General features: G+C 44.4%; 1 protein-coding gene across 3 annotated transcripts in view; it reads left to right on the forward strand.

Moving 5' to 3' along the window:
• Nucleotides 1–3,453: 3,453 nt before the first annotated feature.
• The window catches only part of MARS1 (methionyl-tRNA synthetase 1), a 312,431-nt gene continuing 298,726 nt past the window's right edge, over nt 3,454–17,158 (forward strand). Inside the window, exons 1-6 of one of the 3 annotated variants that reach the window (XM_082244787.1) lie at nt 3,454–3,668; nt 5,315–5,405; nt 7,775–7,853; nt 7,951–8,079; nt 10,844–10,919; nt 12,715–12,887. In XM_082244787.1, coding sequence (XP_082100913.1) covers nt 3,566–3,668; nt 5,315–5,405; nt 7,775–7,853; nt 7,951–8,079; nt 10,844–10,919; nt 12,715–12,887 — 651 coding nt within the window. In that variant the 5' untranslated portion in view covers nt 3,454–3,565. The remainder of the gene's footprint in view (nt 3,669–5,314; nt 5,406–7,774; nt 7,854–7,950; nt 8,080–10,843; nt 10,920–12,714; nt 12,888–17,158) is intronic. The other 2 variants (XM_082244785.1, XM_082244786.1) reach the window with 2 other exon arrangements.

A 17,158-nucleotide genomic window follows, 5' to 3' on the forward strand; every position in this document is an offset into this window, starting at 1 on the left:
TCGAATCACAGAAGCAGGAACAATCAAGCACCGTCACTCCCGAAAAAATTTAAATTAAAAGAACGGGGGGGGGGGGGGGAAGACCATGGTGAAGTACGTTTCAACAAGTGTGTGTTTATTGAAGATAAAATACACTCACCAAATATATCATCATAAAGAGCCTTAAAACATTGAGTATAAGAACCGCTATACAGCAGTAAAATCATTCCGGCTTGTGACGTCGACCCGCGCTGAAACTCCACCTACATGTTTCGCAGGCAGCTGCGTCATCGGGGGAGGGGGGGTGGTCAGCGTCAGGAGACGTCATTAAGTAGTGGCTTAGACAGGAAGAGGAAGCGAAACTCCGGACCCGCCCACTAGCGCCACACAAGAACCGGAAGAACCCTCTGAACCGCACAAGGGAAACAGAAGGAACTCCTGGACCGCAAGCTGGGCGGAAAACCGGAAGTTCAATAAGACCTGCGGAAACCAAACAAATCTACACAATGGGAGAGGAAACCGAATCCATACCACGTAAGTTGCACACCTGAAAATTACAGATGCGCACCCCGGGAAGCATACATCTCACCATAATAATGGCCACATTCCCGCTGTAACCGTGATATATGGAATCGTACCCAAATCACCCATCAGGAAGACAAATAGGGACCGTCAAACCTGACGATCGGCGATTCCGCAATTTTGACCGACCAAGATCAATTATATAAATAAAAATAATACATCCCGCTTAAACCAAATAAACAGCAGGGAATGGTAGAAAAGAATATACACATATATTAAAATATGTTAAAAATCTATGTATATACTATACGAAATATATATCAGAGTCGAGGTCACAAGCCAGAAAGATGCACATAAAATTAATCACCATACAATGATACGAGATACATATAGTTACAATATCATAAAATGTATCATTTAACACAGAGGTGTAAAAAACATAATAAAAGCTAACTATTGTTAATAAAAGAATTAATGTCAAGGTCTACGTTCAAGCCTGATGGTCTAAGACTTTTTTAAAAAAGATAGATCCATCTGGTCTCCAACTGCGAGATGCCCCTACGTAAGTGATCCCCTCGCCAGTTGGGTTGGAAGAGGTCAATTACCATGAAAGAGGTCCCTGAGGGATCCCTTCCATGGTATTTGTCATAATGTTTGGACAAATTATGTTTCGGAAATCCCCTCCAGATATTCCCGATGTGCTCATTCATGCTCACCCTAAATTCCCTAATTGTGCGCCCTACATAATGTAGCCCACAAAGGCAGGTGATCAGATACACCACATTTTTAGTCGTGCAAGTAGCAAAGCATTTGATGTCATACGTTATGCCGGTCTTATTGCACGAAAATTGGGTGTACTTCCTCTGTTTCAAATGGTTGATAGAACAGACAGCACAACGTCTACAGGGATAAAAACCATCTCTATCAAAAAAGAACTTTGGTCTGACAGAAGGCTCGATGACATTGGGAGCTATCCTCAGCCTCAGAGGGGGGGCACCCCTAAAGATGACAGAGGGGGGATTTGGAATAATGGGTCCCAGAATTCTGTCCCCTTTCAAAATGTCCCAATGTCTGGCCAAAATCCTCTTTACCATATAATGGTGTGAAGAGAAGGGCGTAAAGAAGGAGAACCGGGGCGAAAACTTGGTAGATTCAACCCCTGTCGTGTCAATAGAAGGGTTCTCCCTCTCTGGATTTAAAATCAAATCTCTATCCGTCTCTGCCACCATTTGGATAATGGAATCAAGTTCATCCGAACCATAGCCTCTGTCCAGGAAACGTTCCCTCAAAACCTGGGCCTCTGCATGATAGTCCTGTAGCAAGGTGCAGTTCCTCCTGAGTCTCCGGAACTGACTCTTGGGGACCCCCCTCAGCCAAGGTCTGTGATGACAACTCTCTAAACTAATAAACCCGTTACGATCCGTTTCCTTAACCACTTGCCGACTGCCTAACGACGATTTACGTCGGCAGTCAGCCTCTCACATGCAAAGTGACGTAGATCTACGTCGCTAGCCTGTGAGGGTCTAGGGAGCGAGCGCGCGCTCCCGCGTGGTCACGGACCCCCCCCGCACGTGTGACCGGCAGACCCGATGTCCGCCGGTTACTCTGCGATCGCCGCTGCAGAGGGAGAAAGTCAGGCGGCTGATGTAAACAAGCCGCCTGTCATTCTCCCCGGTGTAGAAACAACGATCACACTGTTCGACTATGTAGGACCGTTGATCACTGTTCCTACAGCCCAAGCCACAGCCAATCACAGTAAGAATCACGCCCCTAGGGACACACACAGCCCCTCCCTCTTAAATAAAGTTAACCCCTTCAGTACCAGTGTCATTTTGCAGTAACAGTGCATATGTACAGCACTGATTACTGCAGTAATGTCACTGGTAACCCCAAAAGTGTCAAAAATGTCAGTCAAGGGTCCGATCTGTCCGCAGCACCGCAAAAAAAAAAAATCGCAGATCGCCGCCATTACGCGTTAAAAAAAAAAAAACAACAGAAATGACAAAAATCTTTCCCTTTGTTAGTAAACGCAATAACTTTTGCGCAAACCAATCAAAATACGCTTTTTGCGATTTTTTTTTTACCAAACATATGTAGCATAAAACAAATTGCCCTAAAATGTTAAAAAATTTAGATTTTTTAATTTTTTTTGGGGGGAATTTCATATAAAAAAATGTGAAAAATATTGTTATTTTTGCAAAATTGACGCTCTTTTTTTTGTTTATAGCGCATGATCAAAAAATCGCACAGGTGATCAAATACCACCAAAAGAAAGCTCTGTTTGTGGGAAAAAAAAGGACGTCATATTCGTTTAGGTACGGCATCGCACGACCGCGCAATTGTCCGTTAAAGTCACGCAGTGCCGAATCGCAAAATACCCCCTGGTCAGGAAGGGGGTAAAATCTTCCGGGGCTTAGATGTAACAAGTTTATTATTCTGTTCTTGCTGAAGGACATTATTTTTCACCAAGTTGTTATGGATAAAGTTCTACTTTAAATATTTTCTAAACCTCCACAGGCAGTCTATAAACTCCAGCACGGTGCTACAGCCCCACATGCTGCTCTTCTATCACAGAACCATAGAACAGGCGTACTGTATATCCATAACAGCTTCTTCTCAGGCAGCATGCCAAACATTTGAAAGATTGCTCCCATAGTATGGGAACTGTCATTCCAACAAGTAACCAGGCAGACATGGCAGCCGAATAACATATGCCTTCTTCCCTGGGTTACAGCACGTCCGCTCCTTCCACACAACATCTCCGGGAAATCCTGGCTGGAATACTCAGCATGGGAACCTCTGTGCGGTTAGACTTAGAGTATTCAGGACACACCTCCGCACGCCTTTACGTCACGCCGTCAGATAACGATCCATTCCCCGGGGAGTGTGGGAAATGTAGTTCCGGAGGTCCCGCTGTCAGGTGACATTGCTGTGTACACATAGATTGTAGGACTTCTCTTCCCAGCGTCCTCCGCGGTCCATGTGCTTGTAGGCTTTACAGTGCGTTGCATCAGCTGTGCTGGGTCTTGTAGGTGCACCGGTGTTGGGGGTTCATTGAGCCGGTATGAAGCTGTACCTGAGTGAGGGGAACCCGCATGGGGTGAAGGTGTTGGCCGCAGCCGGGATTTGGGCTGCAGAGTTGGAGATCCAGAGGCTTCAGCAGGAGGGTAAGCGATTCAGAAGGGGGGAAGTGAGGGCATGGGGTTCCTTATGATGGGTACCCACTGCTGAGACAGGACATGGGGTTCCTTATGATGGGTGCTCACTGCTGAGACGGGACATGGGGCTCCTTATGATGGGTGCCCACTGCTGAGACAGGACATGGGGTCCTTATGATGGGTGCCCACTACTGAGACGGGACATGGGGTCCTTATGATTGGTGCCCACTGCTGAGACGGGACATGGGGTCCTTATGATGGGTGCCCACTGCTGAGACAGGACATGGGGTCCTTATGATGGGTGCCCACTACTGAGACGGGACATGGGGTCCTTATGATTGGTGCCCACTGCTGAGACGGGACATGGGGTCCTTATGATGGGTGCCCACTGCTGAGACGGGACATGGGGTCCTTATGATGGGTGCCCACTGCTGAGACGGGGCATGGGGCTCCTTATGATGGGTGCCCACTGCTGAGACGGGACATGGGGCTCCTTATGATGGGTGCTCACTGCTTAGACGGGACATGGGGTTCCTTATGATGGGTGCCCACTGCTGAGACGGGACATGGGGTCCTTATGATGGTTGCTCACTGCTGAGACGGGACATGGGGTTCCTTATGATGGGTGCCCACTGCTGAGACAGGGCATGGGGTTCCTTATGATGGGTGCCCACTGCTGAGACAGGACATGGGGTTCCTTATGATGGGTGCCCACTGCTGAGACAGGACATGGGGTTCCTTATGATGGGTGCCCACTGCTGAGACAGGACATGGGGTCCTTATGATGGGTGCCCACTACTGAGACGGGACATGGGGTTCCTTATGATGGGTGCCCACTGCTGAGACAGGACATGGGGTTCCTTATGATGGGTGCCCACTGCTGAGACAGGACATGGGGTTCCTTATGATGGGTGCCCACTGCTGAGACAGGACATGGGGTTCCTTATGATGGGTGCCCACTGCTGAGACAGGACATGGGGTTCCTTATGATGGGTGCCCACTGCTAAGATGGGACATGGGGCTCCTCACGATGGTGCCCACTGCTGAGACGGGACGTGGGGCTCCTCACGATGGTGCCCACTGCAGAGGCGGGACGTGGGGCTCCTCACGATGGTGCCCACTGCAGAGGCGGGACGTGGGGCTCCTCACGATGGGCCCCTACTACAGAGGCGGGACGTGGGGCTCCTCCTGATGGGCCCCTACTGCAGAGGCGGGACGTGGGGCTCCTCCTGATGGGCCCCTACTGCAGAGGCCGGACGTGGGGCTCCTCCTGATGGGCCCCCACTGCAGAGGCGGGACGTGGGGCTCCTCCTGATGGGCCCCCACTGCAGAGGCGGGACGTGGGGCTCCTCCTGATGGGCCCCCACTGCAGAGGCGGGACGTGGGGCTCCTCCTGATGGGCCCCCACTGCAGAGGCGGGACGTGGGGCTCCTCCTGATGGGCCCCCACTGCAGAGGCGGGACGTGGGGCTCCTCCTGATGGGCCCCCACTGCAGAGGCGGGACGTGGGGCTCCTCCTGATGGGCCCCCACTGCAGAGGCGGGACGTGGGGCTCCTCCTGATGGGCCCCCACTGCAGAGGCGGGACGTGGGGCTCCTCATGATGTTACTATCAGATGGCATTTGTGTATGATTTATTTGTTTTGTTCTCTCCTAGAAAAAGTCATTCCCTTCTTGTCGCAGCCCAAACTGCCAGCACTAGAACTTGATAATGGGAATTTCCTATTTATTCCAAATGCAATCTGTAGGTGAGTAGACGCTGTTAGATCATTTTCTTTTACTTCATTGGATAAAGTAAAGTTGTAAAGTGATCATTTTAGATTTGATCTGTAGGTCCATACACAATTTCATCAGCTTAAAGGAGAAGTATAGCTAAAGCTTTTTTGGCTATACTTCTATGAATCACAGGAGTGCAGTTTGTTCTGCACTCCTGTGACCTTTTTTCAGCTTACAGCAGGCTGAACTCACAGTCGGCCCAGGCTCTAAAAAGATCTCGACCATATGGTTGGGATCCACCCAGCTGCCTGGACCGGCAGCTGGCTCAGCCTCTCAGCGATTCGCCAAGAGTCTGAGCCAGCCCGTTCCACAGCCCCAGTACTCCAGTGAGCGCTGGAGGGGCAGAGCAGAGAGTCGGAGACTGACAGTCACAGCTATCTGCTCAGAGCAGAGAGGGAGAACTGAGCGATCAGTGGTGTTTGATTGCTCAGTTCTCACTATAGAGCTAGTTGGGGGGCATCCACCTAGGTAAGTGTAAATGTGTTTTTTTTTTTTTTTTTTTCTCCTTAGAAAGCCACACTTCTCTTTTTAAACACAATTGAAATTCCACCAAGCACCTTTTTGCCTTCTTCTTAGATTTTCTTTTTCAAAATCATTTAAGTGATCAAGTTGGTATTGAAACCTTTTGCTTGATTTGATCAGAATCTTGTTCTTTATTTAAAAAAAAAAAAATAGGTGGTGTAGATTGAGCATAACGCTGCTAGGTTACCATTCATATGCCAATTTTCAGCGTGGGAGTCCCAAAGCAAGCGAGGAGCTAAGTACGATTATAATGAACGTCGCTGTGCTTTATAATTGCAGGATGCCTTTTAAAGCCCACTTCAGACTTGTGCGGGCTGTGTTCTCTAGGTAGGGCAGCTCATTCATTTCAGTCAGCTGCCCTACACTCAGAAATGTGAGGAGAGACGCTCTGAACATTTTCTAAAAACCGTGCAGCACAGTATTGCATGGTGCTGCAGCACAGTATTGCATGGTGCTGCAGCACCATGCTGTTTTGTTGATGCGTGGGGGTGCAAGTAAGAATTAATAGCATCTCCTAAACAGCAGTTTCTCACGTGTTCGGATCGGGTGCAATTGTATAAAATTAGTGCATGATTAAGCCAAACAAATTAATATATATAAAATTTGCAAAAGAAAATAAAAAAGTTAAAGTGCATAAATGGTGAAATATAGTCCTTATTGATCCAAAAGGTGCCAAAGTGCCAAGTGAATAAAGGTGCTTGTATGGTGAAGGTGCCCTCTTGGTTCCCCACTCACCGGATTAAAATTGCAAGAAAGCCCTTGGTTTTATTGCACATTTGCCCAGGATCTGATATGGGATTCCTCCGATGTGACCTCCGTGTTGAAATCGTCTCCGATATCACCGTTAAAAGAAGAGAGGGCCATACATCGTGAAGTACATAAGGTAAGTTTTATTTCCCCAAAGCAATAATTGGATACTTACAGGAGAAAAGGTTAATTGGGCATGTAGCAAAACAAAAACGAGTGACAGTCCTTTGAAGACGCTGTGTGTGACGGCGAAACGCGTTGACGCACTTCCGGTTGCGGACGTAACGTCATTTCCGGTCGGGAACTTCCTGTATGTGGAACGCACGCTAATAGCGGCGCCACTCGTTTTTGTTTGCTACATGCCCAATTAACTTTTTTATCCTGTAAGTATCCAATTATTGCTTTGGGGAAATAAAACTTACCTTATGTACTTCACGATGTATGGCCCTCTCTTCTTTTAACGGTGATATCGGAGACAATTTCAACACGGAGGTCACATCGGAGGAATCCCATATCAGATCCTGGGCAAATGTGCAATAAAACCAAGGGCTTTCTTACAATTTTAATCCGGTGAGTGGGGAACCAAGAGGGCACCTTCACCATACAAGCACCTTTATTCACTTGGCACTTTGGCACCTTTTGGATCAATAAGGACTATATTTCACCATTTATGCACTTTAACTTTTTTATTTTCTTTTGCAAATTTTATATATATTAATTTGTTTAGCTTAATCATGCACTATATTTAATTATCACAGAAATTTATGCACTTCAAATGTGATTGAATTATCATTATATATTTAATATTGATGGGTATAATTTACATATTTTTATCACTAATTTGTTGCTAGCGCTGCATAAATTTGCTTTTATTCATTTATTCTAAGTTTTTCTTAGTGTTTGCAGCAGCTGCACACTTTCACAGTTTTCTCACTAAATAATCATCACAATTGTGCAGCGCGGGTTTAAATTTGTATTTTCATTCAATTGTATAAAATTGCCTAATTGGTCCTCAGAGTTTTATAGCAACAGAACTGATAGGGGGAAATTGACTTCTCTGTTTTGTTTGTAGGTGTTTCTATTTGTCTGCTGGGAAGGAGACGAGTGACCTCATTAATCAGTGGCTAGAATGGGAAGCTAGTGAGCTGCAGGTACTTTCCCTGAGCATGTCTATACTTGCCACATTGTTACAAATAAAAATATATATATATATATTAGCGTGTGCTAACAGGTTTTGTTTTGTTCCAGCCATCTGTCTCTGCTGCTTTGTATGCTCATGTGGTACAAGGAAAGAAGAAGGAAGAGGTTCTACAAACAGTTAATAATTCTTTTGTCTACATTGCTCAAAATCTTACAAAGAGAGCATACCTGGCTGGCGTAAGTGTATAAAGCAAACTTTGCGAACGTTTTTCTTACTCATGTGAATAAAAGCTGGTCTCCAGGCAGACATAAGATGCACAAACTGCAGCTCTGTAAGCATTAATACATCATTAAATGTCATTTTCATATGTGAGCAGTGTAAGTGGCTGAATTTCATATAGACAAACCGTATGTCATGGCGCTATATTAATGTAAGTAGGTTGTGAATGGAAACATTTAAAAAGGATGGTATGGGGGGAATAAAAAAGGGGGGGGGGATAAAAAAAAAAAGGGGGGGGGTGTTTTTTAGTTCCAATCTGTAATGAATAATAAGGAGGCAACATTCAGCTGGTGCAAGGAGGAGCTCTGGAGGACAAGAGACAGCGGCGCCGGCTTAGTGAAGCAGATTATTTAATTATTTCAAGGTAAAAGTATAACTGTGTATATCTGCTTCCTTCCTAGTGGGTGCAGCGCAGAGTAGGAGCGGTCCTGTGGGGAGGCTGGTTGTAGGCAGCTGTAGCCCGCAGTTTGGCAGCGGTGTGGGACTCGCGGCCGTGTTTCCGGCTTCAAGGCTGATGACGTCACATCCGGTTAGGAGGAAGAGCAGGAAGTGTGCGCGTTCTGAGCATCAATGCTCCTTCGTCAGGCTGTCAACCGGATGTGACATCATCGGTCCAGGAGCTGGAACACGGGCGCGAGGCTCACACCGCTGCAGAACTGCGGGCTACATCTGCCTACAACCAGCCTCCCCACAGGACCGCTCCTACTCCGCGCTGCACCCACTAGGAAGGAAGCAGATGCACTGTCATCTTACCTTGAAGTGAGTTTTTAATGTTGCCTTGAATTCATTAAATAATCTGCTATCCTAAGCCGGCGCCTCTCTCTCTTGTTTTAAGTGGCTGAATTTGACTTGGAATCAGATACTTGCAATCTGTCGCACAGTAGAGCACAGAGAAGGGGAGGGAGAAGCAGTACAAGGAGCCAGTCAGGTGTGCTGCAGTGCAAGTAGCATGCTGATTGTAGGAGAGAGCAGAGTAGTAGAGATTAGCTCATAAGTGTGTTGCTTTGCCTTTAAATATCAAGTCACAGGGTGTGTGTTGGGGAGAAGACCTGTAAGTGAAACTGCAGCAGAGATGGATCACATCCCCTTCCCTAGTAGACAGAGCTGTACAAAACTTAGAACTGGATGGTCATAAATGCAAACAATATGACAGGTAAAATAGTTCTTATGTGTATTCTTCTGTTCACCTGGAGTTCAGCTTTAAAATTCATCTTAACCAAAACTTAGTTTTGGATAGAATGGTAAAGTTTTTGAGCCTCTGTTGGATTTTGGTTTCTGTATCCCCCACTATAGAGATTTATTTTTCTCCTGGTGAGCCATGTTGCTGATGCATAAAGTGAGGGAATAAATGCAGAAGTTAAAATAACTACCATAACGGGAACATGGGGGAAATCATCCAATGGAGACACTGGTTTTGGTGACAGTTCACGATCTTTAGTTACTTGACTGGGTCACGTTTGGCTGGTGTTACTGCCCACTGAACACAACCGGGGCATTTCATTCTTGCTGCCTCTTGTGTACACGTCCGTTCCCTTTGAAGTTTAAAGTCTAATTCTAGATTTCTGTCACTTTTTTAAAATGCTTCATTGGTGGCGAGACGGGTGGAAGATGTCACAATCTCCACATTAGCTTTCTTGGCCAATCAGAGGAAAGCTGTTATTGGATACACATAAAAATGCACGGAGGAAAAATACCAGCTTTAGACCTGGTGGTTACCTTTTGAGGTCACCATTATTAAAATTGCCCCCTAAACTATGTCCATCCCACCTGAAATGCCTCTGGAATATGTATCTGTAATATCGGTAATTACAAAATCAGTTGGCACATGGCTGAAATGTAAATATTGGCCTAGTCAATAATAGGTAAACCACTAATGACCAGGACAGCAGACACAAGCAGGGTGGATAAAATCGATGATTTTTATTAAAAAAAAAATCACAAAATCAGATTTTTTTTTTTTTTTTTTTTTTTATCAAATTTTATTTTAATAAAATGCTTTTGGTGTAAAAATCTATCTAAAGATAGCTTTCCATTTAAGATACAATAATAATTTGGTTTATTCAGCATGAAATGGAGCTTAGTTATGTAGCATGAGGCTGTATATCCTGCAATATTTACATTTTTGGTAAATTCATTCAATGAATCCGAGCTCTGCAAGCTGAGATAACATGCACTACATTGATGCATTTACACAATTTCACACTAACTACCAGCAAGATGGAGTCCTTGCATATAAAGAGCACTTGTCATTTCAGATCCATCATGGCAGTGCCTGTTAGCGGGCATCCTCTCACCTCCTGCCGCCACGTCCCTCACCTTGTTGTGTCATTGCCGCATCTCCAGCCGTCCCATTGAATGGGACTGTCGCTGAGTCAACAGCAGGTCAGAGGAGGAGTGGCTGCGGGACAGATGAGAGAGAGAGAGAATGAATATTAATTTGTTTGTTGGTAGAGTTTCCAGTATTGATTGTAAACATCCACAGATAGCCACTGTGTTTTGTTGGTTTTTTATGGCATTAGGAAGGTTTCGGACTTCTGTCAGGTTTCTGTTGATGTCTGGATTTCCACTTGGGAGACTTCCTTAAACTTTTTATTCCAAAGATCACTGACCCTGGTACAGGAGGTACTCTCTTTAGCAATGACACAGCAACAAAGCTCATCTGAAAATAAAATATTTTGTACAGAGTTCATTTTTTATTTTTTTATTTTATTTATTTTGTAGGATGTGTTGTCAGTCGCTGATATTGTGGTTTGGGGATCAATTTACCCCCTCATTATAGATGGAGCAAGCCTGCCAGGTAAGCATTAGTTGTGTATTCTATGATAAATGGATTAAAATGTATATTTTAGAGTTGGCTTGTAAAGCCCCATATCCATTGTTGAAACCCTGGGCAATATTAACCCCCTCCTGCCTGCCATATAATAAAATGATGGATGCACAGTGGCTCTCTCCTTCTGAAACAATGTCATATGACCACGCCATCAGTGCACATCAGTGAAGGAGAAAAATTACTTTTTTACAAACCAAAAACTAAGAAAAACTTTTTTTTTTTTCCTTCAACTTTTCAGTCTTTTTTTTTTTTTTTTTGGCAGGGTACAACGTTGCATGACTGTGCAACTGTCATTCAAAGTGCGACAGCGCTGAAAGCTAAAAATTTGGCCTTGGCAGGAAGGGGGTGAAAGTGCCCAGTATTGAAATTGTTAAAATTTGCAGGTGGTGTTTCATGCCAACAAAAATATTTTGTTTCTGTGTAGATAGCGATGTGCTATCTGAAGGTGATATGTCCCATTCAGCTGAAAATTTGTTTTTCCGACCCAAAAATGCTATGTCCCAAGGTGAGATTCCTAAAAGTGTGTGGAGGTCTTCCAGTCAATCCTTGTGGAGCCCATTAAAATTAAGACCAGGGTAGTCTGGGACCACTGCAATCAAAAGACAAACATAAGGGCGCACTGGCCTAGCGCATTATCCTCTTGCTCAGAGCCTTAGGCTCTGAGGAAGAGGTTAGGCCTTGAAACGCGTAAGCCACTGGTATCGGTGCAATCCTAGTTGCCATGCTTTACTTTGTCTAAATCATCTTGTGAGGAGGAAGGCAAGAAGCTTTTAATACAGAAGGAATATTGTATATCTCTTCAGCAATAAAAATCCTTCATTGGACAGTTTTTTAAAATCAAAGCAAAAATTTCACTTTAAAGAGGTTGTAAACCAAAATTAATTTTTTTATTTTTTTTTCAACCTGAAAGAGAAACCCATAATGAACTAGTATGCATCGCATACTAGCTCATTATAAAATACTTAGCTTAGAACGAGCCCCCGCCATCTGATTGGCCGGAGCCGCGGTGACGTCACTCCCGCGCACGCGTGCGGGAGCCGACGGTCACGACACGGGGCTCTGAAGGAACGGCACCAGCGGCCGTTCCTTCAGAGCGCATGCGCCAGTGACGTCACTGGCTGCATGTAAGGTAAATATATCCTAAACGGTACATGTTTAGGAGATATTTACAGTACCTATAGGTAAGCCTTATCATAGGCTTACCTATAGGTACAACTTGCAGAGGAGGGTTTACTTCCTCTTTAAGGCTGGAAGTGGCAAGCCTCTGTGTATAGTCTGAGCCTAAGGACGGCTCCTTTGCAATGTAGAAATTAATTTGAAGACTATTCAGTGCATTTACACTTGCGATTGCACCCGCACTGCAATTAGATGCAAGAACCCCCCTAATGACTGCGAGGGGCAACCCTGTTGAAAGCAACTGTAGTCGCATGTAGTCTATTATGAAGCGATCACATGCGAGTGATTGGCCCTTGATCCAGACTGCCTTGCTTTTAGTGGGGCTGTCCCTCGCAGCTAAATGTGGGGACCCCCGCAGGGTTTCCCCCATCTAATCAGTGCGGGTGTATTCACAAATGTGAATGCACCCATACAGGTACTTGCAGGCACCACAAGCATAGTCACACAACTGGTTACATATACAGTACATTCTTTTTCTGCTTTGTTTTAGGAAGCCATACAAATGCAATTGTGATTTAACTTTTAAATTTGTTTTATATTTAAGTTTAGTTATTCATGTCGTGTTTTTTTTTTTTTCCTGTTTTAGAGGAGCTTTCATCTTTGAGGAGTTGGTTTAAAAAAATAACTGAATTAGATCAATGTCAAAAAGCTGCTGAATCACTTCTGAAAGGCCAGGGACCATCTGTTTTTAAAGCTTTTCTCCAAAAGCTCCCCGCACCTGTCCTAGTGTCTGAGAAATCCCCCCTTAATGAGCAGGAGGTAGGTGGCATATTTTGGTTCTCTGATTTTGTTGCATTGCATTGATTATTTTCAGTCTTTAGTGGAAGCTTACAGGGAAATTATAAAGGTTTTGGCCAGTTTTTTATTTTTTTTTTATTTTTAAACCAATTATTTATATTTTCTGAATATAGTCATATTTTTAGATATCTGTTTTACAAAGATATAAAGCAGGATTTTGTTAACCACTTAACATCTAGCCACGTAGACCTACGTCGGCTGACTTAGAGTGGTTATACCGGCGTGTCTTCTCTACCACAAGAGGTGGTTTCTGCGGGAAGTATGGTGGCTTTCGAAAGACTCTTAGACGTACATCTCAAGGATCAGAACATTCAGGGGTATGTGAGATGATTACAGCCACACACACCTACACAGGTTGAACTGGATGGACTATTGTCTTTATTCAACCTCACCTACTATGTAACTATGTGATGCCTCTAGCTAGAGGCATCATCCTGGTACCGTTTTTTAGAGCCGGCGGTCAGCTTTCCGGCAGTAATGACTGATGCGGCTCGGGAGCTGCTCGATCGTTACTCTGGCGAGGGGGAGGGGACGTCCCGCCTTCCGCGGCTCTGCCCGGGTCTCCCGTCCCACCGGGAAACACAAGCACCCAGCCGGCACGTCCGCCAGCGGCTTCGATCGGGTCTCCGATGACGTAACCCGGAGGCGGCGTCCATGATGTCACTTCCGGGTTACTCTGCTGCTAAAGGAGGCAGATTTAAAAAGTGACAGTATTCAAAAATGCTGTTTTCGGCGTTCTGAATACATGGAAGTGTAGTGGAGGGGTCTAGGGTCTCTTAGACCCTCCATCCCTCCATAAAGAGTACCTGTCACTGCATATTGCTGTCACAAGGGATGTTTACATTGCTTGTGACAGCAATAAAGTGATCAGATTTTTTTTTTTTTAAAAAAACCTGTGTTAAAATTAAAAAAAAATAAATAGGGGGAAAAAAAATTTAGCCGCCCCCCGTCACCGTTGGCTCGCGCACTAAGGAAAACGTATATGGAAGTCGCACCGCAAATTAAATCGCTATTCAAACCACATGTGAGGTATCGCCGCGATCACCAGAGCGTGAGCAATAATTTAAAAAAAAAGAGCTACACTCTAACTCTAAACTGGTAACCGTTAAAAAATTTTAAAGCGTCGCCTATGGATATTGTTATTGACCGTAGTTTGTTGCCATTCCGCGGGTGATGCGCAATTTTAAACTGTAACATGTTGGGTATCTATTTACTCGGCGTGACATCATCTTTCACAATATACAAAAAAAAATGGGCTAACTTTACTGTTTAGTTTTTTTTAAATGCAGTGAAATGTGATTTTTCGTAATTTTTCCCAAAAAAATGGCGTTTGAAAGACCGCTGCGCAAATACTGCGTGATAAAATATATTGCAATGACCGCCATTTTACTCTCCAGAGTCTTTGCTAAAAAAATATATATAATGTTTGGGGGTTTTAAGTTGTTTTCTAGCAAAAAATACTGATTTAAACTTGTAAAGAAAAGGTGTCAAAAATAGGCTCAGTGGTAAAGTGGTTAAAAGAGACAGGCTTCGCATATTTAAAAATTTTATTTGGGGTTATACCACAGCCACTGGTGTGAAAGGAACAGGACAATGCATTGCACTGTTTACATTTTTTTTTTTTATAAAGTAATTTTATTCGAATATCACAAACTAACATTTCAGTCACCTCTATGTCCTGCAGTGCATTGCTGTGTGGTGCTTAGCAAACACAAAAAAATGCACAATGCACTTTTTTCCAGTGCACACCACTGCAGCATGATGATTTGAATTGAACACACAGGACACAAGGCGAATTGCCTTGTCTATGCATTGGATTACTGTATATACTCTATATTACCAAAAGTTTTGGGACGCCTGCCTTTACACGCTAATGAATTTTAATGGCATCCCAGTCTTGGTCCATAGGGTTCAATATTGAGTTGGCCCACCCTTTGCAGCTATAACAGCTTCAACTTCTCTGGGAAGGCTGGCCACAAGGTTTAGGAGTGTGTCTATGGGAATGTTTGGCCATTCTTCCAGAAGCGCATTTGTGAGGTTAGGCACTGATGTTGGAGAGAAGACCTGGCTGCGCTCTAATTCATCCCAAAGGTGTTCTATCGGGTTGAGGTCAGGACTCTGTCAAGTTCCTCCACCCCTAACTCGTCCAACCATGTCTTTTACGGACCTTGCTTTGTGCACTTGTCCAAATAAATAAGGTCCATAAAGACATGGGTGAGCGGGTTTAGGATGCAGAAACTTTCCTGCTCAGAATCCTGACCTCAACACACTAGATCACCTTTTGGTTGAATTAGAACGCAGACTGCGAGCCAGGCCTTCTCTCCAACATCAGTGCCTAACCTCACAAATGCGCTTCAAGGAGAATGATCAAACTCTCCTAAACCTTGTGGACAGCCTTCTCAGGAGAGTTGAAGCTGTTTATAGTGGGCCAACTCAAATTTGAACCCTATGGACTAAGACTGGGATGCCATTAAAGTTCACATAAAGGCAGGTGTCCCAATATTTTTGGTAATATAGTGTAGTGTGTTCTATCTATCTATCTATCTTCAACCTCTGCAGCAATGCTGGCAGCCCTCATATGTCTTATTTCCCAAAGACAGCCTCTTGATATGACGCTGAGCATGTGCTCCCAACTTCTTTGGTCCACCGTGGTGAGGCCTGTTCTGCAGCTCAGTTTCAGAGTCTTGGCAATCTTCTAGCCTAGGCTATCTTTATGTAGAGCAACAATTATTTTTTAAGATCCTCAGAGAGTTTTTTGCCATGAGGTGCCATGTTGAACTTCCAGTGACCAGTATGAGAGAGTGAGAGCTATAACACCAAATTTAACACACCTGCTCCCTATTCACACCTGAGACCTTGTAACATTAATGAATCACATGACACCAGGGAGGGAAAATGGCTAACTGGGCATATTTTGGACATTTTCACTTAGACCTCTTTTACGCGGAGCGGACCGTATTTCGATCCGCTCCGGCACTTTTTTTTTTTTTTGATGGATACGGATGACACTTGTGTCATCCGGTCCGTATGTCTGCATATCATCCCATCCGTTTGCGGGTGATATACGGACATAATGTATGTCTATGGGATTGCGGATGTCAGCGGATGACACCGCTGAAATCCGATTTTGCGTCCTTTCCGTTTTTTAAACGGAAGAAAAAATAGGGTTCCGTTCCAAAAAACGGAACAGAACTGAGGACGCAAATCGGATGTCAGCGGATGGTTATCCGCTGACATCCGCAATCCTATTGACATGCATTATGTCCGTATATCACCCGCAAACGGATGGGGTGATATACGGACATACGGAACGCCCGTGTGAAAGAGGCCTTAGGGGTGTACTCACTTTTGTTGCCAGCGGTTTAGACATTAATGGCTGTGTGAGTTATTTTGAGGGGACAACAAATTTACACTATAGTAAAGAGAAGGTGACCAGCGCTATGGACTAAAGATATATGAGGGAGCAAATAAATAAATTAAAGGTGTAAGCTGCCACCAATCAACCCTTAAGTGCAAGGGTGAAAGTGTATTAAATTATGTGACGATTGGTATCGGCGCTACCTTACAGTATATAAAAGTGACCTGCCCAAAATGTGGGTGAAATTAATATAAGGGTGTTGCCAAATTATTTTGTGAATAAACTCCTTAGAAAATAAGTAAAATAAACAACCCGTGTGTTTAATAAATGAAACAGATATCAAGTTAATAACTAATATAGTGATGCATGTGCATATTACAATATACAATAGTGATAAACGTGAAAAAAACAATGGGGGGTTCCCACAACCACAAGTGTTATATCAGGTATACACTTTTTCTGATATATGTGCCACACATGTGATAAAAGTAAATAAGTGCTGCTGTGCAGAGTCCAAGTTGGCCACTAGGTGGCGTCTGCAATACAACCTTTGCAGCTGTATGGGGGGATCTCTTCTCCGTGATGGGGGAGCAATTTCGAGCCGGTGGTCTTGCGCCCTAAATGCTCATAACGAGAGAAGGCCCCATAGTGAACAGATAATCCATACAATAGCGGCTAAAAAACGCAGTACACTCACTGTAAAGTTACGATGATCAGGATCAAACAGTGAGTGTACTGCATTTTTTTGCCGCTATTGTATGGATTATCTGTTCACTATGGGGCCTTCTCTCGTTATGAGCATTTAGGGCGCAAGACCACCGGCTCAAAATTGCTCCCCCATCACGGAGAAGAGATACCCCCCCCCCATACAGCT

Source organism: Pelophylax lessonae, assembly GCF_965119305.1.
Source record: "Pelophylax lessonae genome assembly, chromosome: 2".
NCBI lineage: Eukaryota > Metazoa > Chordata > Amphibia > Anura > Ranidae > Pelophylax > Pelophylax lessonae.